Genomic DNA, 25,736 nt, shown 5'->3' on the forward strand with positions numbered 1-25,736 from the left:
CACCTCTTCTCATGTCTGTTTTATCCAATATATGCAGGCGTTTGACTCAGATGAAAAGGTGGGAAATGATGAAAGCTGTCACATCTATTCACTTCAAATTCCTTTCATTCCAGTGCCAAATGCGTGCAAGCCCCTAATGATATCAACAGTGAAATGAAAGCAGCAAATCTGACTGTGTCAGGCACTGAGCTGTGGTGTCTGGCTGCTCACTGCCTGCTGGGGGTTCACAGTTGGGGGAACAAATGTGTTTACTTCACTTACTTTTCTATCCAGAAGAGAATACAGCATCTGATTTATGATTTTTTTGATAACCAATCAGAAGGTTCGAGGGATATTTTGTTAATTCATTTGATGCAAGGTCATCAGATTGGTGTAGTTTCTCAAATCATTTGTGAACAAACCAATTCTATACTCCATTTATCTCTAATTTTGGGGAATAATAGCCATCTGTCGCAAAGTAATGGATGGCAGTACTTTTCACCCTTTCTTCCTCAAATTAGTGTGCAATAAATCATATGTTTTGTAATTCCAGTATGAAAATGACATGGAGATGTGCAAAAGTCATCGGAGCGAATAATATGTCGGCCTTTCTTTCCTATCCACCCTCAGACAGAGAACAACGTGAGCTGGAAGGAAATTTGAGGCTCACAAGGTAGAGAAGGGGAAGACAAACCAACAACCAAAACATTGATTTTTGTCTTTCTTTTCCTTTTCGTTTTTTTTTTTAATTTTACAGCCAGTGGTAAGCTGTACAGATTTGCCAGACAGCTTGGTGCATGTTGAGGGCAATGGGAGGGGATAAATTGAGTTTCCGTGTGGGAAAATGTCCAAACTTTTAGACTTTATTTTGCCACAGGACGGAGCAAAAGTACCGCTCCGCCTGCTCTTCAAACAGGCACAAACAGGCAAGATGGATGTTTCAAGTCACTTAAAAACTGAGAAAAAAAAGAAATATGGCGTGCGAGTCTGTCTGAAGCTCATGCGATGCTTTAATTCCAATGACAGAAAAGCAGATGCCAAGCAGAGTTACCGAGTGTCTCTTCTTGGCTGCGTCCAGGCACGGCTCCCTGCCGGCATTTCGGCTGTTCCGCAGTATTAGTCCAGACTCCCTGGCCTTCTGTGTTTTCACTGGCGGGGCTGGGGGAGCCATTTTGGGAAGCGCTGACATCTTAGAGCCAAAAGACTGACTCTCTGTAGGTCCTCTACCAGACTGATAGCTATCATCAGGATGTTCTGTTTTAGCGATACCCTCCAGATCTGTGGCGAATATCGGATGGAAGGCGGCGGGGTCAGTCCAGGCGAGGTCTGAGGATCCCTCTGGAGAGCCGACCGACCAGCGATATTCTCTTCTGATGACGCGTGTGGGCTCGTCCTGTCCTGTCCTGTCCCTTTCATCCTTACACGCTATGCTCTTTGACCGCTCTGGCTTGAGAGGAACAATCCTGGAGATTTCCGACTGGTAGCTGCTGCCTGACAATCTCAGAAGAGACGTCCTCTGACCTCTGTCTCCCATGAAACCCTCAATATCCTCTCCCCCAGAACTACTGATCTTCCTCTCATGTGTCCGGACCTGTCGCAGTTTTACCTCAGCTAGCTCTTTGTTGTCAATAAGGCCCTTCCCTCGCATCTTCATCACACACTCCCCTTTCACACCTGATAACAAACTATCATGTTCTACCTTTCCGGGTCCGTTTATCAAGCCTGAATCGATATCATCTGCCCCAAACTGGCTCACTTTTCTCTTTACCTGCTCTGTTACTTCAGTGGAGATCTCCCTGCTTTCTCCTTTGGATACAGCCTCTTGTTTGTGGTCTTTATAGACCCTGACAGACTGATCCTTTCCTGATGTCTGATCATCTGTCATCATTTCCACTGAGGATGATTCATTTCCTGCTTTGGAGGTTTTTTCAGGACTGTTGTCTGATTCCTCATTTTCATCTTCAGTAGAATCACTGCTTTCTTTCCTGTACATGAGCTCAGCAGGCATTCCCAGGTTTAAGCTCTTGGGTCTCCTCTTTTTCCTTGATTTAGAAGCTTTGCGTTCTTTTATCTGAAATGAGCCCGGGGCCACATCATTTTCTGCCTCAGGGTCTGAGGCTTGAGATGGTTTACTTTGAGATGTGTCTTGAAACAAGTCTGCATTCTCAGATAATTGAATCACAAAGCGGCTTTTGCTAGCCGGCTGTGGCTCACAGCATTCGTCTGCCTCTCTGGATGATTGTGTTGATGAAAATTCATCAATATGGCTTTTCATTTCTTTTCGGCCATACCCCGTTACCTCTTTATGTATCATCCTGGTAACGTCTATTTCTTTTTCCAGCTCCTTTTTCTCCCAAGAGGAATCAGATGCAAGAGATTTGTTCTTTTCTTCTGCTTTCCAGTCATGGTCCTGTTGATAAGTTTCTTGTTTTTCAATCAGTACCCACTCCTCAGAGCCCTACATGTTGGTATAGATTAAACACAGTTAGACATGCCAAGCACAGCTGCTGCAAATAATGACATCTACGCAATCATTTGAATCACACAAAGGGGAACACAACGTACACAATGTAAAATTATACGTAGTAAAGTTTTGGTAAACATGAATTTAAATGCGGAGGATTTATTGCACAATATGTGGTGGTATTGTTTTTTTTTAAATATAGACATATGAATGATAATGATGCACAGTAGGCAGTGAATTTCACCAAACCACAAATGCTAGAGTGAGAGATGTGCAACCTCAGGTGAAGTCACCACAGTCTTCTGGAAGAAACCCTCAACAGACTGGCTGTTAACAGGGTCCTTTCCCACTGCTCGGCCCACCAACTGGCCAAGGCGAGGCAGAGGAGAGAGTTCAAAAGAGAAGGAAGAACAGATGTTAGAGCTCAGACTCGAAATGAAAGAGTAAGTTAGTAAGACGCACAATAAACCATTTCAGGCAAAAGCAAGAAAAAGGCAGAAAGAATTGGTGCTAACAGGACTTAACTGAGTTCCTGTAGAAACTTTTTAATGAACTTGCAATCCCGTGGCCCTGACAGCCACCAAATCCACATAACCAAATCAGAAGGCATTTGCAATGCAAATGTTTTTTTTTTTTCTGTAACTACATCAAAGAGTTGAGATCGACTGAATCTTAGAGCACAGAGACTTCCCCAGCCTTCGACTGTCAGTCAAACAGAATACCCCTACCCCCTTTCCCCCTTTACCTGGAATGAGACACACGGCAGATTACATTTTCTGCCGCAGACAACGTTTAACATTCTATTGGTATAATCTGATCGTCCCAGACCACCGTTGAGAGATTGCCTGAAGACAATTTAGGCACCGGCAAAAACAGAACTATGCTACCTGAAGACTACAATCTCAGTGCACAGATCTTTAAAAATGTGATCAAAGCTCAAGAGTTTTCGTGATCTGGCATAAAAAGGAAACTGTGTCTCTGTGTGGCAATCAGGGAAAATGAAAAAATAGAGATAATTATTTCTCAAGTGTCTCACATATGTTGTCAAAAACATCTTGACACTTAATCTCATCAAGATGCTTCCTTCTGTGCTACTTGTCAGTCATCTTCAAGTACCTTTGAGATATTCTCAGAATTATTCCGGTACACCAGAGAGTCTGCAGACTGCACATTATACACATTTCTTAAAATAAACTGCAGATGTTTCCAGTTTGTTCCTGTGAGCTGTAGTGTATTTGCACACGAGGTACATGTTTGAACTGCCTGTAGGAAAAAAAAAACTATATAGCCATAACTACCTTCACTAATCATACCGGTACAGCACATCTTCAGGCCTGAATTATTCAAATGAAAAGAGCATACAAAAAAACTTGTGTGCAAACTTGTCTGACAAAAACATGTTTTTCCTTAAATCAAGCAGCAAAAAGAGCAATTCATTATGACAGCGGCCAGATGGGAATATCACTGCCCTTTAATGGAACGTCAAGCATCAGTGCTCACTGGATTTGAGATATTAACCATAGTGGACTAATAAGAACCCATAATACACCCCCCCTCCAGCCTAAGCCACTACTCACAGCCTTCTTCTCTGGTGTGCCAGTTGGGGAGGTGGATGACAGTTTCTCGCGGTACGACAGCTTGCTGTTCGGCTCCTTCAGGGTTCTCTTCAGCTCGTTGATGCTGGCCTGGTGCTTCAGCAAGACGTCCTTTGACTTATCCAGAAACTGGAGGATAATGTGTAGAAGAAGAAGAAGAAGAAGACGGAAAGAGAAGCGGGCGTGCATTAGCAGGACGTCCACATTCTTTTCAACAGCAGGACTTACCAATCAACACATCAGATATGCATGACTGAACGGGATGTGCGATAACACTGCATATACACAGGAGAAGATGCGGAGTGAATTGCTTACACTTATGTTGACGACAAATTTGCTGGTGTTTTACTACTCCTTGATGCATGGTGAGCAATGACATTTAAGATGCTACTGAAGCTCACAGGAAGCACAAACAATTAGTTACAACTGAATTAGTTTTTAAGACAATCAAGGCACTCACTGCAAAGTCGATGAAGGCATGAAGAAATGAATGTGTCACATCATACCCTTGGATAATTAAAATGAATTTTGTTTGGACTGGAATGACAGTCGGTGGTGGAAAATGTACTTACGTTAAACCGTACAGTTTTTGGTAACGCTAATCATTCCTCATGTTCATACTGGCAATTACCATGGGGGACAAATCCACAAACTTCCTTCTAAAGATATTTTTCAGGGTTTTCTTTATTTAGAACAGCTGAAGAGAGGAAGCAGGGGAAAGAGAGGGGGGAATTGACACGCAGCAAAGGGCCTTGCATTGGATTCAAACACGGGCCGCTGGCAAGAACTGAGCCCACGCTCGAAGGGGGGCACTGCCAATTTCTCTGACGCTCCATTGTTCCAACCTCTCAATATCCCAAAAAATTCCCTTTGGTCCTACAGCCAACTAGTCCGACGTCCCTTTGTTTCGACAAAATAACCCCTCTGCTCCGACATCCCACCAATCCTAAAAACTTTTTATATAGGTTAGGATAGCCGATTGGTTGGGGTTAGGCATTTGACCTTGAGTGGTTAAGATCAGGAGAGCCGATTGGTCAGGGGATAGGACCGGTACAAATGGGGTTACGTTACAGGGAATTTGGGAAACTAAACTGCACGCAGACCGGTGCGGAGATTGTGTGGATTAGGCTAGATAAACAGTTAAATGTGTTAATAAAATAGAGAAAAGTAATTTTGTTATTGCTGATTCAGATTTTAGATTATGGGAAGTGATCCACAAAAGGTGGAACACACTACATGGTTGGAACAATGGGATTTTGGAGCAGAGGGTTTATTTTTACCAAATAAAGGGACGTCGGACTAGCGGGCTGTAGGACCAAAGGGAATTTTTTGGGTTATTGAGGGGTTGGAACCATGGAGCGTCGGAGAAAGGACATGGCACCCTACAAGGTTAGCCAAGTTAGCTATAGGCCCCCCCACACAGACTTCCTTCTGAGGCTAAATGTATTGTAGTGATAAATAGTGACGATAGTCTTTAGTTGGAGCAGATGTCGCGTTTTAGATGGTCTAGGAGTTGTTTGCATTACATTTTGAGACATGTACCCTCCAAACTTCTCAGGTGGTTTCATTTAAATGACGAGGCCAGAGGAGGTCAGAATATCCGAATATTTTCACAAGATAGAAAAGCCCAAAAATGATTACAAATGTGTTTATGATCCATCAGATCTATCTTGTGACCCACTGGAGAGGGCCCGGCCCCCAGGTTGGGAACCACTGGACTAGATAACTGTATCCAAAGTGGTGTCAAACTAGCCAACATTTACCAGCTAGAAGAGAAAATTGTAGCTTAAGCATTGATGCATTAGTACTTACAATATAATAATGTAAACTGTCTTAACTGTACGGTTGGGTAAAATGCAATGTCTTTTTACAATATAAGACTTTGTATTTATTTTTAGGCATAAAATATGCATTCTTGACTTTAATGATATTTCTCTATTCATTATTTTCATAATCTTGTTTACAAGCAGACCCGTATTTACAAAAACAATAATGAAAAGATGCAAAAACAAATGTAATTTATCAATTACCTTGCTTGGCCCCAATTCTAGTCTGTGTAGCATATATGTATTTTGATGTGCAGTTTCATTTTACTAAATTACAACTACGTTATAAAATGGTACTAAGAGGCTGCATGAATGCTAATAAAGTCCAAAGAACCCATCGGAAGCCTACGGATCCACACTGAAGAGCATCTTTCAGTCACAAAGGCTATATTTCTGCAAAATGCATTACTTAAGTAGGATTCTGAATGACATATTTTCTCTCCTTTGATTGATAACAGAGAGCTTTTTCGCTGGAGACTTTCAAAGGTGCAATCTGAAAGTATTCTGTGCTCACAACAGACAGATGTTTCAAATGTCTGACATTTTAAAAGAAATACAAAAAATATTCTTTGGTGCAAGGTGCAGGCAAATCTCAATCTGTGAAAAATCTCCAAAGAATAAAGCTGTGGAGGAACAGCGGCACACACAACAAAAACCTGAAGACAGGAACCTGTACCTCCCGTTTGTGCCGAGGAGTGGCCTCCTGGTCCAACTGAGAAGGACGAGTTGGGACAAGAGGAGGGGCAAGCACAAGAGGCGTCAGAGGTGAAGAGTGCAGGGTCAAAGAGTGCAGGAACAAGGTCAGATGCAGACACATGGTGGAGGGTAAGTCAGTCAGAGGACAGGCAGGCAGACAAACAGGCAGACAGACAGGAGGGCTGGATTTGTCCACTTGTTATCGTGCCAAGACAAATTTGGAAATGCATCCAAGTAGACATTTTGGAATACATGCATAGCAAATATACCATTAACATAAAAGTGGAGGTTTTTTGTAGCTATCAAAACTGCTCTTACCAATTTGATATAATTTCCTACATCAGTTCAAACTGGTTTCTAAAGCTTTTTTTAGCATATCATATTGCCAAAATGCTGTGCCTAAGTTTCAACGTGTCCTTGTTGTACCAATCCCTGTCAGAATGTTTGCTGGGATGCTTAACTATGACAAATAAACCCAGACACCACCTTAGCAGCAGTACTTGTTCATATGGCAGAGGTGGGAGTAAGTCGGCAGAAAAGGCAGTTGGACTGATCATTTGGCTCCCGTCGGTCCAAAAAGTGCCTCGGAACAAACCGAAGCAACGCCGACTTGAGCGTACGTTCTGCAAGTGCGCTGGACATAATACGTCTCCATAACAGCAGGTGGCGCTAATCTGTATTGTCGCCCAAAAAAGTGAAAACTAAAAATGACAAACGCGTCACATGGGTCTGGCTTTTCCCTAGAATTTCAAGGATTTCGGAATACAATTTTGTCTTTAACAAAAATAGTTCACCAAAATGTGTTTCTGAAAACATTTTAAGCGAGAAGTAGGCCATGCATTTGCTGAATCGGTCAGTTTTTTTGATCAGCAAAGGTCAGTTTGATAGATTTTCGTCAGATTTTAAGAGGCGTTCGTCACGCTCATCCCACTCGTCTTTTCCAGTAAGTGTTTTAAGATAAGTGCACTGATTCATTAGTCAAGAGCTAGCACTCCACCAATCAGATTGGTCGTTGAGTCCTACTGCCTACTGGCTGATTCAACAAGTCAAATCGGCCCTAATTAAAGCCGATGGCTCCTCCGACTGACGACGGCACAAAACACACTAAACAGACTGAGTCATTAACCTCGCCAGACTGTCCGATGGCCAAAAATTGGGTCGGTGTGTCAGCGCCATTATTCACACGCATGCAAGTCACAAGCAAGTCTCAAGTCTTAACCTTCAAGTTGCAAGCAAGTCTTAAGTCACTGTGGGGAGAATCAAGCAAGTCAAGTCCCTGCTATAAGTCAAGCAAGTTACAAGTCGTCAACGTTAGCTAAAAGACACATTCATGTAACGTTACATTTGTGTGCTTTGCTTGAAATAACGGATAAAGTTGGATTTGGTGGTTGTTGAGTCCGTAATTTTGGAGTTGCAATACTTGCACACTACTGTTCTTTTTTTTCAACAAGCATCAACTACAAACACCTTAAATCAGATTTTAAGTTTTTGGGGCATAATCCCTTCCATGACGGCTGCCTCCTGCGTTTGCCTCTGCTGGTCTGACGTGCTCTGGAAGGTTGCCTAGCAACATGGCAGGGTGGCGCTTATAGCACAAAGATGTTCAAAAAATAAAACAAAACTTCTCAACACCTTGGAAAAATAATAAGAGCTATTACACAACTAAAAACTCAAGTCCTTTTTAAGTCATCTGTTTCAAGCCAAAGTCAAGTCGAGTCATTTATCAGTTTAGTCAAGCAAGTCCTCAAATCAAGTCAAGTCGTGCGACTCAAGTCCCCCACCTCTGTCATATGGTGCAATGCAGCATAGTTTTTTATATGACGGACAGGGTCGACTGTCACAGTTGGACAGCGGATCACAGGCAGAATGAGAAACAATTAGACAGATATACTTAATGATGGATGAATAAAGACAGAAGGTATACAGACAGACAGAGACCAAATCACCAGAAACCAAATACCTCCTGTTTACTGTCAACTGGTGACCCAGCCTCCTCCTTAACGACAGCAAGAGTTAACAAACAAAAAAAGAAATAGCATGTTAGCAAGTGAGCAGGCTAGGCTTGAGTTTGCATTTCTCAGCAAAAATGAGAAATGGTTAAAAACTATAAAGCTGTCAGCGGGATATACGAGCAGTGCAGTGTAAGCATATAAGCCTGAGGGAATAGGAGTGAAAGGAGAAGAGTTAGTAAATGCTAAATCCACCAAAAGCAGCCCCAACGTTATGCCCCAGCTGGTAGATAAACCTAAATTGGCCTGAGAAGCTTGTGCTGTATCTATTTACTAGGGGTGATCCGAGTATCCGGCTGAAACGAGTATCCAGTACGGGTAAAGCACTTTTGCCGAGTACAAGTATTATCCGAGTAATATGAGTCAATATCCGTGCTCGGATTGAATACAACTCCTCAACTGGCCGCGTAGCGTTCTGTGATAATCACAGCGCCCCCCCCACCTACAAACCCGCTGGGATCAATCACACACACACAGAACATGGAGAAATGCTCTCTCTCTCTCTCTCTCTCTCTCTCTCGCTCCCGCTCCCGCTCCCGCTCCGTCAGTCAATCGGGTCTGCGGATCTGTTCCGCTAACGTTTAGGGTTTCTTCAGCTTCAGGTTTGTTTTTAACTTTGGTTTGTAGCCTTAAATAGTAACAGTAGATTTGGTGAACGTGGGGTTTGTAGTCCTTACATAGTAACCAGTAGATTTCTGGTGAACGTGGGGTTTGTAGTCCTTACATAGTAACCAGTAGATTTCTGGTGAACGTGGGTTTCAGACGTGCGCTTGGCTTAAATGCAACCCGGTTGCGTCTCTGCCATCGGAGATTTTTTTTTTTACTGTCAGCTGCCCCGCCCCTCTCTTCTCTGTGTCTCTCTTACTCACCACACCACACACACACACACACACACACACACCACACAACACACACACACACACACACACACACACACACACACACACAAACACACAACACACACCCACACAACACACACCCACACCACACACACACACACACAACACCACACACCCTTGTGTGGAAATAACAGAAATAAAAAAAATAAAAAGAACCAAAAAAAAAAAATCACACTGATCAAAAAAATAAAAAGTTAAAAAAGAAAGTATATTGAGTATGAAAACTCTTGTTCATACATTTAACTTCATAATTGCAACCGATGGTTGTATTCATTGTTGCAAAACGTCTGTAATAGTTTGTTTGTTACCATGACAACACCATTGATCTGAAGCTTGATGCTGTCATGTAAATAGTTTTCAAATCAGCAATAAATATAACAATTTTTTATCAACTCATATCAATTGCATGCTTAAATAACAACCGGTTAAACCCCCGCACATTTCAAGAGAACCCGACCCACTTCCTGGTTAAATCTGACCACTTCCGGTTAGGCCCCGCCCAGTCCGAGTACGGATACGGATACAGATAATTCATGTGGTAAACAGATACAGATACAGATAATGTTGTCCTCGCTCATCCCTACTATTTACATCAGGATATGTAAATAGTACTTCATACGTCAAGGAGACTAAAGCTCTATACATTTTGGACCATCTGTAATTGTCAACATGAAAAAATCTACTTCAACACAATGGAAATGTATGTCAGGAAATCTTTACTACCATGATTTCTTTCTTTCTGCTTGGGGTGACATCGCCGTCGTATTCTTGCTCCGTCTCCTCGCTCCGCTCTTGGTCCTTGTCTTCCTCGTCCTGCTCTAAACTGGGCTCCAGCTCGGTCTCCTGCTCGTACACAGACGGGCTGTGGAGGTGACGCTGTTCGCTGACGCTGCGGTGGGTTAGGCCGTCATGGTTCTCACACGTGGTTGAAATCGGCCGTGAGAACTCTGCTACAAGAGTTGAATTATTACATGAGACAAGTCCGAGTTGAACTGTATATGGGGGTTTTAAAGCAGTAGCTGGACAATTTGGGAAATATGCTAAGGCCGCTTTCACACCTCTAGTTTGGTTAATTTACTCTCCGGTTAATCTTTGATATCTAGATTACATTACTTGTGAAAAATAAGGTGTGCAAAGTCTACAAAGTTACAGCTGTTCAGTGTCTCAGATACATATGTATTTATCTTACCCTGCTGTGTAAAGAAGTATCAGATCAGACTTTTATCGGCAGATAACGAAAATGAAAGGCTATATAGGATATCAAGGATATATACATACACATATATATAAAACTATCGTCATAAAATGCACCAGAGTTAGAGTAAGAGTTTAAACCGAATTAAGCAGCAAAGGTGGCCAAAGAAAAAATGAAAAAAAAACAGAGGTTTATATAAAGGACAATTCCTTTATGCAAAGTTAGGATATCTGTCTTTTGGCTGCAAGAAAGCAAAAAGGCACATTCCCAGAAATGTTCAACTATTTCTTTAAAAGTCCATCTCAAAACTGCAACTTCAAGTTCAAAAAGACACTCTTAAGACCCTCCCCAAAACGGATCTATTGTGGACCTCACCTCCGTCCAAGCTCCTGGACAGCAGGTACCTCTTGCTGGTGGAACGCTCAAAGTGTGGAGCAGGTCGGTCTATAAGAGCGCTGGCCTGTCTGGTTTGAGCCTGTGTCCTTCCACTGTATCGAAACTTTGAACCCATCACCAAGAAGCCCTTGGGAGGCGGCTCTGGAGAAACCAGCCTGTGAAAACAGAGACATCTGTAGGTATCTGATAGGCTTTAAATGGGAATCTTTCAATTACTAGATTTATTCTTACCTGAAGAAGGTGTGATGCTCAATGCAGACCTTCCACAACCTCTTGGCAGCTCTGTGGTTAGGAAGCTTGAAACCAATTGTACTTTCAAACTGCTCATACTGGAGAGGAGAGAGAGAAGGGAGACAGAGATAAATGTGAAGAAAGGAGTCGGGGGTACACCATCAGGTGTGTTTACTCTGATGTAAGTAAAACTTCTCCGTGGACTAAAGTTAGGGGAACCTAATACATTCATAAAATATTCATACATCTCATACTTACATGAACACTTGACCCAATCAATAAAGCAGTCTATACTTTGTGCTTGCATAGATACTACTACTACTACTACTACCTAAGCAACTACATTTAGAACATGGATTTTGCCGACTGGACTTAAAGGAGCAGATCAAGGCAGAGGAAGGATAACATGGGATGTTTCAGAGACTGGGAGCAATTGGGAGGAAACTATTTTATGTCTCTATATTTACACTCTTTATCCCTCTATTCTGGCTGTGGCTGCAGCTGCAGCCGCTCTGTTAAAGGGGCTCTTTATTTGGCTTGATCACAGGCTCACTGTGTGGCACTGTCACTTGACTAGGTCTGGCCCAGACAGCCTGTCGAACTGAGGCTCAGCATGGAGGATAAGCTGCAGCGCTGCACAGCACAATGAGGATATAAAAATAAAGACCCTGGCTGTGCAGAAGAGCAAAATCTGGAGGTATAAAGCAGTGGATTTGACCGCCCTCCGCTCCTCATAACTGACCACACATTTATTAGCTACAAAAACACTGGATCCTATATTCTTCATGATGCAACTTAATAGAATCTGGAAGAAGAAATCCATGCCTTCCTGGCTAACACACACTCCCCACACACACAGCAGGCTTTCTGTTAGAAATTTGAGCCAAAATAACTTAGATGACATCACTATATGACATCACTATATGTCATATTTTCTCTTCACAAATCTCTTCCAAAGCCAGAGACAACATTACACAACTGTTTTTTGTTGAGTAGCACTACCCATGACTAGTAAACAAACAAATATAATCTGTAAAACTGATTAAGTTCCCATTTAATTATTCTTAACCATACCTCTCCAGGTCGTATCTTGATGTAGAAGTTGCTCCTCTTATAGGAGATCTTAAGGATCTTTGGCCAGGCAAAGCGGTTGATCCTCAGCCTATCACGGTAAATCAGCAGGCCGTTGGCACAGACACCCAACATTATGTCAATCCCTTCAGAATCCTACAGCAAAAGGAGGCAGACATTATTTAACAGAAACACTGTGGGCATCTTTGACAGTTTCATGCAAATTAAAACAACGTTGAAGACAGCCAACCTTAGCATGGTGGAGGTCCACCCCGTACATTGAAAGTTTCTTTGCATTCTCCAAGAAGTTAATTTCAGCCTCTGCTGGAGTCATCCCCCTGTGGGCAGAATAACAATAATATCTGTAACCAACATCGACAGGCCTTCTTAAATAATAAACCTATAATCTTGCACAGTGGGATCAGAATTATCTTGGTAATAGTCTTGATATCTTCAATTCTAAATTCCTCCTATCCATCCCCCCAAGCATTATGTTTGGCCATATGGTAAAAAACAATGCCAAATCAGAGTGGTTAAGACCCTTATAATTAAGAAAGCGTTTTCGCACTGGCAATGCTTCCACTGTGTACATATCAAGGACAGATGGTGCGGTAATGTGACGGCATTTATCAACCATGCACATGATGGAGTGTTTCGACACAACAGAGAACTCATCAGCTGGTCATTCCCAGAGGCTCAAGAATAGATTAAAATCTGTTTTAAATGACATTAAGTCCAGTACTTGTAGTTTCGATGGAGTTCCATCACCCTCTCCTCCAGCTCGCGAGTCTGATTCGGGGCGAAGCGGAAATCGCTGATGTAGTCGGAGCCGTGGTCGTCCTGGTCGTAGTCGCCCAGCTCTGCTTGAACGGTGTAGGAGCCCAGGAGAGCGTGAGTAACGAACGAGCATGGCAGTCGACCTGACAGCATGTCATCCCTCAGCTGCAGACACAGGTAGTATCTGTCAGATGAGACAAAGGGGGAGGAGAGGAGGGTGTTGGCAAACAAGCTTGAACCAAGGCAAGCTTCAACAAGTATTCAGCGGAGTTAATCCATGACAGTTAGTAACATTCCAGGTCTAATCCTTGAAAAGCAGAGAGGCATTTGGATTGCTTTAACACCAGGGCAAACACACCATGTAAATTGTTACAATACTTTTATGTAAACACTTGTTTAGGATAATAAAAAGGCAAATCATCTGCAGAACTGACATTTGTGAGAATTTTCCCCTCTGATTAACTCTGAAGAGCATCTGACAGCACAGCCAGAGGAGTTACAACTACATATTGTAAGAGTGTGTGTTGTAAAGACATACTCTACCTGGTTATATCCTCAATTAGCTGGGAGGGGTCTGGAGGGTAGAACTTGACAGAGAAGGCAAAGTGCCATGGAGCATCTGAGGAGAAATTACAATAAGAGCTGGCGGGTTTACTATCGTGTCTGTCTAAAGAGAATTGTACAACATTGTAATTACAAGCCAATGAAGGAATTGTATCAAACCGATTAACAAAAAAAAGTTGCATCAGTTCATATGCAAACATATCTAATTTTACGACTATACTGAGTATCACTGAATTGAAAAAAACATAACAGCTCGTCAGCTTGGAAAGAGATACTCACTGCGCATCTGCTTCTTGATCTCCTTGGAGGGGTCCAACCAGTTCTGAAAGACAGAAGGCAGAATTCACAATGGGCAGACTGAAAACATGGCTAACGCAAACCCCGGTGTGACATTTTGCTCTAATTGCCGTCAATGTTCCTAAAGAAAGGCTTTCCATATGGTTAAATAAAGAAACTGAGCCCTCCCCTGCTGAACCGTTCAAACGTGCAGAGAGGAGATTTAATTCAAGCATCTGTTTCTTTATTGTGTTGCTCAATCACTGGCAGCCAGTTACCTATCTGATCTCATCACATCTGATCGTGCAGGGAACCGCTTTCCCTATAGTGGCCCCATTTCTGATTTGGATGCCAGAAGATCTCATCAGCGGTGCAGTGATCACGCTGACTCACTTGTAATAGAAGCTGTAGTCTTGTATTGCCAGACCTATCTCCCCAGAAGCTGTAAATCATGCTGTTTAGAGGCACAGAAGCACCCAGAAAGCAATAAGGAGAGTAATTAAATATCTCCCTCAACTACTCTTACACTGGTAAAATTGTTTGTAACAGTATGTCTTTTCAACATCTGAGTCAATCTATTTCTTCTATTTTACTAGGTTCTTCATATCTCATTTAGGTTTCTGCAGGCTTATGATGCTCCATGGACTCTCCCATTGCATATCCATCCTCTTACTACCTCTGCCAAGGAGGTTATTTTTTTTTGGTTCTTTTGTCCATCAGTCAGCAGGATTACGGAGAAACTACTCGCCTGATATTCCTAGAACTTGGTTGAAATTGGTGTATTAGCAATAAACATAAAGTAGAGCTGCTTTAGTTATTCCCTAAATAAGTGACCATTTTGCACTGCTAAAGGCGCTAAAAGGGAAATCACAAAAGTCATTAGGATTACCATCGTAGTATCAACTTGTATGGTAATCCATCTCACAATTTCTGAGACATTTGTCACTAAAAAACAAAGAAAGGTCAGCCTACTGGTGGCCCTAGATAAAAAGTCAGGGGATCAACCAGGGGAGCATGAAAGTCTGCATAAAATGCCATGGAAATCCATCCAATCGTTTAGTTTTTGTCTGGACCAAATTGGTGGACAGACCAAATTGGTGGACATTCCAATCCAGTGCTGCTGCTAGCTTGGCTAAAACCTAATAAATAACATCAGAAAAAATATATATTATATATATTATATAAAATATTCTTTTAAAAAGTACAAGCAGAAGCCTTTCTACTTACTTACACACACAGTAAGGGGGTTAATGTAATGTGTTACTTTAATCCTTGCACTTACACACACTAACATAATAGGTGTATAGGTCTGTGCTGCCTTTAGTGCAGAGAGCTGACAGTGATCTTCACTGACCTGAATACCTCACAGAAATGGCTTATTAATGCTGACAGTCTTTAGGACACCTGGTACCACATCATTCAGAGTGGAATAGGATCATGAGAGGATACAGCAAAGCACAATCCTGTGGCCATGTTTGGCAAACTGCAAGCATCTGGCAATTTGAATTGTGCCTTCATGTACACACATATGCACAGTCACCTACATAGGCACAAATACACATGCTCCTTTTTTAGTGTTTAATCAGGCTACTAAAGACTTTAATGAGCCACAGGCATTTTTTTCTTCCTCTTGAATATACAGTACCTTATATCCGCCAAGGCCAAAGAGCAATCAATTAGTAAGACACTATCTGCTGCTTTGCTTTTCTCTGCAGGATACAGGAAGAACTTTCAAATCGATCACTTATCAAGGCTTCGCTCTTTCTTTTGCAACCTTAGTTCATAAATCTATCACACAGAATAAATGTTCTCCCAAAAAGTGAAGATTAAATTATCATTTCCCCAGCCTAGACAGAGAAAGGGCATGTGAAATGACATTTCATTTCTCCGGCTTGTTTGGTCTTCCAATAAGCGTTGACCCCCGGCTGTAGGCTCAAGCTTCGCTCTGATAAGTCTTTGACAAGCCTGTCAAATCTAAGCCGTAGCTTTTTGTCCACTTTGAAGGAGGAAAATATTTGACTTTCAAGCCTGTTTACCTCTCTAACACCCCAGTTAACCTGTCCGTATTGGCAGAGATCATGCTCAATCCAAATCCGAGGCCTTCAGACACGAATCAAGTTCCAACAAGTGTGCTGAAGTACGCACAAGCTGATGATGGTGACAGAGGAAATGTTCCAGATGTTAAAAGGGACTTAGTCCTGTCATCTTTCTTATCTTCAAAAGGAAGGAGGATTCTCTGTACCCTATTGTGCAATCACATACCCGCCCTTAGGGAGGCTTGCAGCAATCCAAACCTAAAACCCACATGAGAGCTGTAATGCAGGCCGACAGCTAGGACCCATCAGTCATTTACTTGATTATATGATAATGAGCCTGGGCTGTACCCCCGAACATGGCAACGAAGATCAGAGTGAAACATATTCAGACCTCCTACGAAGTCAAAATGATTTGTGATCTGATTGGAGTTCAATGTATGTACACATTTATCAAAAGCAGAGCTAAATAAATCTCAGACAGAAGCAAAGAATCACGGTATTTGTAACAAGTTCGTTAGGTAAACCAACTCAACACTTTTGCTATGAGCGAGTTAGGCTAACTAACCTAAAGTGAGACTTTGTAACTTTTGAAAGAAGAAGTCGCACACAATTCCAAACCGGAAAAACCCTTGCTGAATTCAACACCCTTGCTGAATTCAATACATACTATGGGTTTTTCTGCTACAGCCTTACTTGGTATTGTATGATCAGTGGCTTATGTTGGCAATGGCTAATGTTAGCAAACTTAAGCCATTGCCGTTTAACTGACATCACTGAGTTAGTTTGCTTTCTTTATGACCGTGCTCTACTCTGTTCTCTTGCTATTGTTACTGTAGACTATATCTTAGCATTTGCCATTATCACAGTGGCCGCTGTTGCCTATAGCTATAAGCTTAAATGCCCCATGACATAGTGCTCTCTGGATGCTTTTATATGGCCCTTAGTGGTCCTTTAATACTGTATCTGAAATCTCTTTCCCACAATTCAGCCTTGGTGCAGAATTACAGCCACTAGAGCCAGTCCCACAATGAGCTTTCCTTAGTATGTGCCATTTCTGTGTCTGTAGCTATTGAGGGACAGAGAGGGGGGCCTTGACCAACTGCCACTTTGCTCGTTTGAAAGCCATGATGTCTCTCTCTCATGGGTGGGCCAAATTCTCTGAGCGGGCAAAGCAGAAAAAGGGGAGGTAGAGTTCAGATAGGCCCATCTGAGCTTTCATGTTCTCAAAGACAGAGGAGGATACCCAGGGCTCGGTTTACACACATCACCATTCCTAGCCACTGGGGGACCATTGGCAGGCTGGGGGAACCCAGATTACTGTTAGAAAACTTAATAAAGTGACATTTTCATGCCATGGGACCTTTAAAGCGCCCATATTCTGCTCATTTTCAGGTTCATAATTGTATTTTGAGGTTGTATCAGAATAGGTTTTCATGGTTTCATTTTCAAAAAACACCTTATTTTTGTTGTACCGCACATTGCTGCAGATCCTGTTTTCACCCTGTGTTAAGGTCTCCGTTTAGCTACAGAGTGAGACATCTCACTTCTATACTATCTCTATTGGGAGTTGCATATGCGCCGTAGCTAAGTAAGATCACATCAGCTAGATAACTCTTTCTCCAACTTTGATCAGTAAAAGGCAGGATTAGCTGGGAGACGTCTTCTAAACGAGGGGCACTTGTGGAATACCTGTAGAACAGGGACATGGAAGTAGTTTTTTTGCAGATTATGGTGAACTAGGGGGGTGTTGTAGAAGTGTTTTGCCATTGAGAATGAATTAGCATGCTAGCGCTAGCATTCCAAGCTCATCTTCGCTAGTGACGTAGAAAGCCATGCAGATTTTGAACAGCTCACCCAGAGACTGAAAGCAGAGGACATTCAGACACCGTATCTCACTCAAAACAGCATGAATAGTTTTTTTGCGTTTGTATGCGTGTGGAAGCCCCAGAGACAGAAAATAACACCCAAATCCCAGACAAGTGATTTTTTCATAATATAGGCACTTTAAGGTAAGCTAGTAATCTGACCAAATGTTGGCTTCAGACAGTGGAGGTTTAACTGAGGTTATTTCTGCCTCCAGAGCAGCTCTGCGTCTGAGAAATATTTGTATGACTAAATTCCATAAACATGCTTTGCAAAGAGTATGAGTCATGTTTTCATCTTTTCTCCAACTGCACACATTTTTCAATTGCTTGTTGTCCAGACCCATATTCCATTCATCTTTTCTGAATGATAGATAGTGCACCCTTCAGAGAGCCAACCCAGCCAACAAGTGAGAGGAATACAGATTGTTCTTTGAGCAGCGTGTTTATGCACTGAAACGTCCCACGAGGTTACTCTGGCACACAATTTACTGACCTTCTGGGTGTCTGTGTCGGCAAAGGTCAGCCCAAAGTAGTCCTTCTCCAACAAGTTGAGGTGCTCACACACCATGTCCACCAGGGTCTGTCCTTTGGAGTGTTTCTGCAAAGACCAACATACATGACACAGCAGTGGTCAAAACAATGCAGACGGAAGAAAGTTTTTACTAAATTTATGAAACGCAAAATGTGCACAGTTCTGTCTACTACAGTCACTAGGTTTTATTAGGCAAAGTTGGGCTCACCAATATCACAGCCCATTAGACAGCTGTGCTTGTCAACATTGCATTCTTGTTCTCTAGTTCAGCACAAAATAAAGCAGCGCAGCCATTTGGTACTGTGCCGCAGTCGGTGTGAATCAAACACTTGAACGTGGACTGAAAATTGCTAGGGAACATTTGTCTTTGTACTGTAGACAAAGAGTTACACTGCTATTGACTGAGTTCAAGGTGAGCACTTCAGGAACATTTCCATTCACATTGAAGTTTCATTGTGAATTTTGAACATTCAACATCACAATGTACAAACAAACATTTTTGCTCACAGTGCTGAGGGAGCCCTGGACTAAATTAGGCACAAATTAGTTTATCCTTCTTAATCTGCATCCTTTTGGGACCATGAATGTCTGAAATAAATTGTGTCCTAATCCATCTGGTAGATGTCGAGATATTTTACTGGATGTCAACATTGGCGTATATTTCTAAAGTATATAGTATGTACTGCCTGTTGCATTCCATTGATAACAATAGTGCTTTAGAGTTTGCATCCCACTCACATGTAAAATGAAAATGACTGTAGATATCACTGTTGACATAGTGGCTGATTGGTGAGCATGGATGCCTCCAAACTAGATGTTCATGGGTTCAAAGCCTTGCAGCCAGATTCGTAATTTTCTTACCTCTATAAAGATTTGATATTTACAAAAATGAATAACACTGATCTTATTATAAGTAGTATTTTTTAGTTTTGAATGAACTGAAAGTCATTTACTGAGCTGCCACCCAAAGGTGTTAGATGGATAATATCAAAAATGTGTTCACTTTAATTTGATAGGGCAAATGAAATATTGACTCAACATCATCAATTCATGCATGTTTTTCTACACCCTTGTTAAAAATAGAACAAAGAACAAGTTTTTTAATATTTAGGACTAAAATTGAACCACACATACATTCGTATTATACTCTCACACACATGGTGCCTCCTCCCCTAGAGCCAACTCAGTGAGGTGACAGGGAGACGGAGCAAGCAGTTGCCAGGGAAACAGATGCAGTATTATCTCTCTGTGTTTGTTTCCTAAAAGGCTTAGACTTGAAAAAGTGTTTCACCTTTGCGTCATCATGGGTGAAATGAAGGTGGAGCAGTACTTGGGGAGTGTGTATAAGCTCTCATCATGTCAGTCAGTAGTTACCTAACGGAAACATTGTTCATTTAAAGCAAGAGTATTCTATGTGACATCAGCAACAGCTAGCAAAAATTAAATAAATAAATCAGGATGTGGAGTCTCAATAATCCATAGCTGAGGTGATCCAGTCTATTCTCTCTCTGTTCTGGAGCAATTCAATATCCAACTGTATAATAACGATGCTACCTGAATGGACACCCAGGAGAATCTTGGCAGTGTAAAATGACAACTAATCACTCAATTCCAACCAAAATAGCCCTGTTCAACACATTGGCGCAGCCGGGCTTGACCATGCAAAGTCAGGCGGATTACACCCCATTGAGCAGGGGAGTCAGTGGCTTAGAGAAATGGGTATGGGCGTGGTGCCCCCTCTCCCGCCCGAGGACCACGGGGAGGCCCTGCCATGCACCCATGACAAGAGACTTAATTATCACATGAATGTGGCACCTCCTCCAGCTCTCCCAAAGTGTGGCCTGCCTTCTCACAACACTGTTATTACCACCTCCTGGGGGCACAAGGGAGGTTTGGCTATGGCAGGCATGATGTTCCACCCCAGCAATTAAAAACAGGAAGTGAGAGCAAGCCTGCCAATGACCTGGATGTCTGAGGCTCTCCCTGAACTAGAATTCCTTTTAAAACATGGGCTGGCAAGAGGCTGCTTTGTACATCCTTCTCTGGCAATGACTGGCAGTATGGTGAGGGGAGGGCATATTTATGGAAGAGCACTAAAAACACAAAAGCTTTCATAACCATAATGCTAACTATTGTTGTTGTGCAGAAAATGCCAAAAGGTATCTCTGAATGTTTTTAGAGTGCTGAGAGAGCGGTTGGTGCAAGCGTAGCATTCCTAATATTCTTACCTCACACACTCGCACATAAAAGGCGCTTTCCCCCCCCCCAACTCTACAACACATACACACAAAATGTGATGCACTTGTGCATAAGTGTCCTAAGGGGTGGATCATAACGACATAGCTCTTCTATTTTCTACTTGGCTGCACCTGGTTTGCAACCATGTAATAACTTGAAATATCTTAGCACCCTGTTAACGTCCTGTGCTGAAGGCTTTTATTGGACAAAAGAGACATCCTGTGATTTTCAGTATCTAATGATGATTTTGGTGAAATCATCGTCAAAATCAGTATTGATACCTAAGCAATACTTGTTTGATACCTCAGCCTGGGGAATGTAAACCATTTTTTATTTAAAAAAAAGAAAAAAAAGAAAACAGTATACCAAACTGCTAAACGGTTCAGAATTAGAATCACAAATTAGTATTATTGTATTATATTCCTGAGTAATCAGTGTTAAAGAGGCCCTCCACTAATTTTTTCAATACTGGTCAATATTGAACTATGGATCTCAACTTTTAAACATATTTAGAGTCTTTACAGTGCTCAGAAAAAACTGATGGGGAGGACTGTGTAACAGATACTACTGTAAATTGGCCTTGTGTTGAGTGTTGTTATGATTTCCGGTAAACAAGTCTAAGAATCTGACAAAGCATCCAATGCTTACTTTTGAAACTGGTGACATTTTGGGAATTGCACAAATTTGCTTTCTTGCATTATTTTTTAGATTGGAGGACTTTCAATTGGAGAACTTTCAACTCTGCCATTTTTTGTACTTGATGCTAAAGACAAATTTACAGTGGTACTCAGAAAGTAGAGTTACTGATGAACATGTACCCATGAACATGTACAGTACATATCTGTCCATGCTGCATCAGACAGTCTCGCTGAAGAGCTGCAGAGCCAAGCTACTGGGCTGTGACAGAGGCCGTCTGCCACCAATTGGCCTGATTTAGCTCTGTCATCTTGAGTACAGAGGCAGCGGTGCCAAACAGATGCATCATGTCTTGGATTTGGGCGTCTAGATAGATTCTCTCGAAAGTTGAGCCCAAACAAGAAATGTTAGAAGGAAAGATATACCAATTCTGCTAGAAGTGTGTGCTGCTGCTGCTGCTGCTGCTGCTGCTGCTAGTAATAAAAGCTCCCAAATCTCTGGCTTCCTTCCATACATTTATCTAAGGCAATGCACGTACATCTATCTATTTACTCCTTCCATAAGCATGCCTTCAGTTTCCTTTCCAAGCAAGCAAAGAATGTCCTTTTTTCACACTGCTGGAGTAATAACAACATATATATTGTAGATTGAAGACTTTAATGCTTCACTCTTTTTATACCACTGTGTGTATTACAGAAATGTGTGTAATATTGCGTTGGCTTTGCCCCCCTGTTGAGCTCTCAGCATGACACTCTCCCTTTTATTCTCTTTGCCTGTTTTATCCGCTCAGAGCTCAACTGCCCACAGAGGACAATAACTACAAAGGAAAAAAAAATATTTCAAGGGTTCAAAGCATGTTAAGGCTTATTCCAAAAAAACATGTTAACACAAATTATTGTCCACTGCGCATACCTCAACTTCTCCTTCGAACTCGGCGGAGTCCAGCAGGGTTATTTTGAACGGGGCGGTTTTAAGACGTTTGGAGCCTCTCTGCGGAGATTTAAGGTTCTTGTTTGGGGACGTCTTCTCTGACATGTCGTCTGTTTCTGTGTGTTCATCCAGATGCTTGGAGTTCTGTTCCTTAACATATATGTATAAAAGAGGTACCGGTAAGTCGAATGACACAGTTACACATAGCATCTGCCTGATACCTGAAAGGACATTTGAAACCGTTGAAATACTTTAAATAACTGTATCAGTATCCGGACAGTGCCTTAAGATTAAGTCATTGGACTGTAATAGCCTACGAGAAAGTCAATGATGGAGAGTCAGCATTGTGGCTTTAATAGATATTGGATTTTAGACAGTGTAATCTGTAAAAGTCTGCTAATTCAAATACTGAAAACCTACTGCAGTATAATGTTGATACTGTAAACTAAATTGACTTTCTGTTACTTCAATAATCACTGAATTACAGGACAAAACAAATATAAAGTCTAACCACAGCAGTCATTATTTTATGCTATCCCTGTATATCATCTTTCTTCAGATTTTAACAAAGACTTTGCTGCAGGCAAGGCAAAACTGTTGCAATAGCAAGAAATACTGCCAGTTAATGAATGCAGATAAAACATAATCAGTGTCATCTTCATCAAGACCCAAAGGCCAGAATTAAACATAAACAAATTAATCTTATTTTTTCTGCTGTGCAATGATACCCATTCTCAGCTCAATAAAACATAAGCTTTGGAGCTCGTAGCATCAGCCTTTTGCACGTTCAACATTCTTAAATTAAAATGGGTTGCACCAAACACAACACAGTTCTGACGTAGACTAATACTAGTTAATAATAATTTACACCCAGTAACTGCCAGGTGTTAGCTTTAGTTTGCACCGTTTAGACTGAAGAGTAATATTCTGAACATATCTGGCCTTAAACTCAATAAAATGCTGTTTAATAATAATCTAACAGAAGATTTTAAATTACATTGAACAAAATAACACAAAACTTCAAAACGTTATGCTAATGTCCGACTAAATGGCTAGCGTCCGTAACATATTAAACTGCGTGGATACTATTAGCTTACTCTGAAACAACCAGTATTCCTGTATAAATAAATCAAAGGATTGTCAGTTAAGTTTAAGGAATTGTTTGGCCTTACAATCATATTTATGGCAACTGTTTTACAGTTACCAAAGTAAATTCCTGTTTAGAAGTTGATTGATATCTTTCACATACTGGTTTGCTAAACCACTAGTTTGAACCTAGCTTCTAATTCCTTAAAACTGTCAATGCCTTTACACAAAACCTCATAATGGATTTCCATTTCTAGATGGTGAACTTCAAAAAACCCCAAAAACTTGTATATTATAAACTGAAAGCTACTATTTCTTGTATTTTACCTAACACAACCGTTGGAAAATCTGTTGCTTTAGAAATAAGTTATTAGAGCCATGCTAGTCTCACATTGCCAGACCCTCCTTCAAAGCCGGATGAAGGAGGGTTTGACTAGTCCAAATAGCATTCAGGGATGTGAGGAAAACGTGCTCTGGTTCATTGGCTTTTATTTGAAACGATCAGATTTGTCATGGGCGGCGCTAAACTCTGCATAGAGCTGCTGCAAAATTGTCATTTGAGAGAAAACTCAGATTGGACAGATAATCTAGCTAGCTGTGTCAATTTCCCATGCAGCAATCTGAGAAGCAGCCAACAATAGTCCTCGTTAATCCACCGAATTTAAAAAATTCAAGCACAAAGAAAGTGGAAGGAAACGGAAAATACATGCATTCGGCAGAATTCCCTCCTGGAAGTTGAAAGGATATAGACTAGGGCCATGCTGACCTGTTTGGCCATCTTGTTGTCCGAAGCTGAGCCGTGCATGCCTGCTGACGCCCCCTGCTCTCTGGGAGAACTACTATCTTGCTCTCTTCAACTCCGACTCAGGGCCTGCCTCTGTCTCTTCAGCAAAGTAACACCAACCTGAGAAAAGACAAGAAGAGAACAATTTTCTTCAAAAAGTCTCTCAACTGAGTAGACCCTCTATCCAAAATGCAATGTCAGAAGCTGCATGCATGATTTCTTTCAACATCAAAAGAGCTGAAATGTCTCCACAGCTGGAGACTGTGAAAAATCCCAAACATGAATGCCTTCCCCCCAAAATAATAATTGCACTGGCACCAGGATTACCCCTTCATTACATATTCTGTAGCTGTAGCTTCTTGATAAAACACAATTTCCACATACTGACATAATTCACCTTGCCATCAAGGACATTTACTTTAATTATAAAATCTCTCACTGAGCCAGATAACCATCATCTATTTAAGCAAGACAAGCTCCAGCACAATGATGAAGATTACCAAAAAACGTAATGAATTAGTGAATTAGGACATGAGCAATAGTCATGGTACTCTTGGCTATTAGCAGTGCATTCCTTCAGACACACAGGTGTTAAAGGTGCCCTACCACACAAAACCGTTTTTATTTGCATTTGTTAGAAGGAATTCATTTGCATGTGTTATGTGAAAATGAACTGCTACCTCCTCTGTTAGCTCTAGCCACTGAAAAGAAATAAGCAGAGAAATCAGGCTTATTATAAAAGCTGGTCAGCCTGATGTCATCATTGCCCTGTTGCAATGGGTAAAAGATGCTGACAGCCAGGCTCTCATTGGCTAGCTGTTAGCCAATCAGAGTCAAGCAGCTTAGCTCGTTGAATATTAATGAGAACTGGCACAAATGGAGCTGAGGCTTCCTGCAGGCTTTCTATACCATGCTAGAATGGCTCGAAACAACTTAAAGAGTCCATGGTAGAACTTAAGACATTACCACAAAGTAATGAAATACATGTGGCAGGGCACCTCAAAACCCAAAGACTGATACATGTACTATCGTCTATGAGTGTGTATGAATAATTGACATAGTCCAGTCTGTATCACTCCATGGTGCAATGGAGTATACAACTTTTTATAAAATGCATATTAGGTACAGTAATATGAAGGCTCCCATCACAGTGTTGTCTTTGTTTTGTCTACCAAAAACATATTTAGGGAATAACAATAAACAACACAAATATGCAAAGTGTAATGTTACAGTGTAGAGCAGGTACTTTGAGTTATAATAAGAACAAATTACATATTATTTATAGAGAGATGTTCAGGGTACCTAAAATGATGACTATGTTGATTAATATGAGCATAGAAAACCACACTCAATATATAAGACATAACATTAATCACAAGGGGAGTTTTAAATTAGTGGTCTTAGATCAGTGTGGTCTCGGATGTGTCCGGGTAGAGGGGCCAATTTTGGAGAAGGCTTTGTTGCCTAATGTCCGGTGCTTGGTCCTGAGTGGTGGAGACAGGAGGTGGGCATCAGAGGAGTGGAGGCTGCGGAAATGAGTGTGGTGGTGGAGCAGGTCGGTGAGGAAGGTGGGGGCCTGGTTATGGAGGGATTTGTGTCTGACAGTGCCTTCAGAACTCGGAAGCCTAAGCTGGGAATGACGCCACACTCG

At 41.6% G+C, this 25,736-nt stretch overlaps 1 protein-coding gene across 13 annotated transcripts in view; it reads right to left on the minus strand.

The window, feature by feature from the left end:
* LOC116688312 (protein 4.1) overlaps positions 1–25,736 on the minus strand; it is a 77,644-nt gene that overhangs the window by 12,171 nt on the left and 39,737 nt on the right. For 2 of the 13 annotated variants that reach the window (XM_032514280.1, XM_032514274.1), the window contains exons 2-17: positions 24,068–24,205; positions 22,198–22,365; positions 18,373–18,477; positions 13,982–14,024; positions 13,682–13,757; positions 13,104–13,322; positions 12,612–12,699; positions 12,365–12,517; positions 11,291–11,388; positions 11,039–11,214; positions 10,192–10,418; positions 8,521–8,556; positions 6,541–6,576; positions 4,021–4,167; positions 2,722–2,808; positions 2,279–2,437 (exon numbers count right to left, since the gene is read on the minus strand). In XM_032514280.1, coding sequence (XP_032370171.1) covers positions 2,279–2,437; positions 2,722–2,808; positions 4,021–4,167; positions 6,541–6,576; positions 8,521–8,556; positions 10,192–10,418; positions 11,039–11,214; positions 11,291–11,388; positions 12,365–12,517; positions 12,612–12,699; positions 13,104–13,322; positions 13,682–13,757; positions 13,982–14,024; positions 18,373–18,477; positions 22,198–22,365; positions 24,068–24,106 — 1,857 coding nt within the window. In that variant the 5' untranslated portion in view covers positions 24,107–24,205. Of the gene's footprint in view, positions 1–1,030; positions 2,438–2,721; positions 2,809–4,020; positions 4,168–6,540; positions 6,577–8,520; positions 8,557–10,191; positions 10,419–11,038; positions 11,215–11,290; positions 11,389–12,364; positions 12,518–12,611; positions 12,700–13,103; positions 13,323–13,681; positions 13,758–13,981; positions 14,025–18,372; positions 18,478–22,197; positions 22,366–24,067; positions 24,206–25,736 lie in introns of all 13 variants that reach the window. The other 11 variants (XM_032514273.1, XM_032514266.1, XM_032514267.1 and 8 more) reach the window with 10 other exon arrangements.

The sequence above is a fragment of the Etheostoma spectabile genome, chromosome 4 (genome assembly GCF_008692095.1).
Source record: "Etheostoma spectabile isolate EspeVRDwgs_2016 chromosome 4, UIUC_Espe_1.0, whole genome shotgun sequence".
NCBI lineage: Eukaryota > Metazoa > Chordata > Actinopteri > Perciformes > Percidae > Etheostoma > Etheostoma spectabile.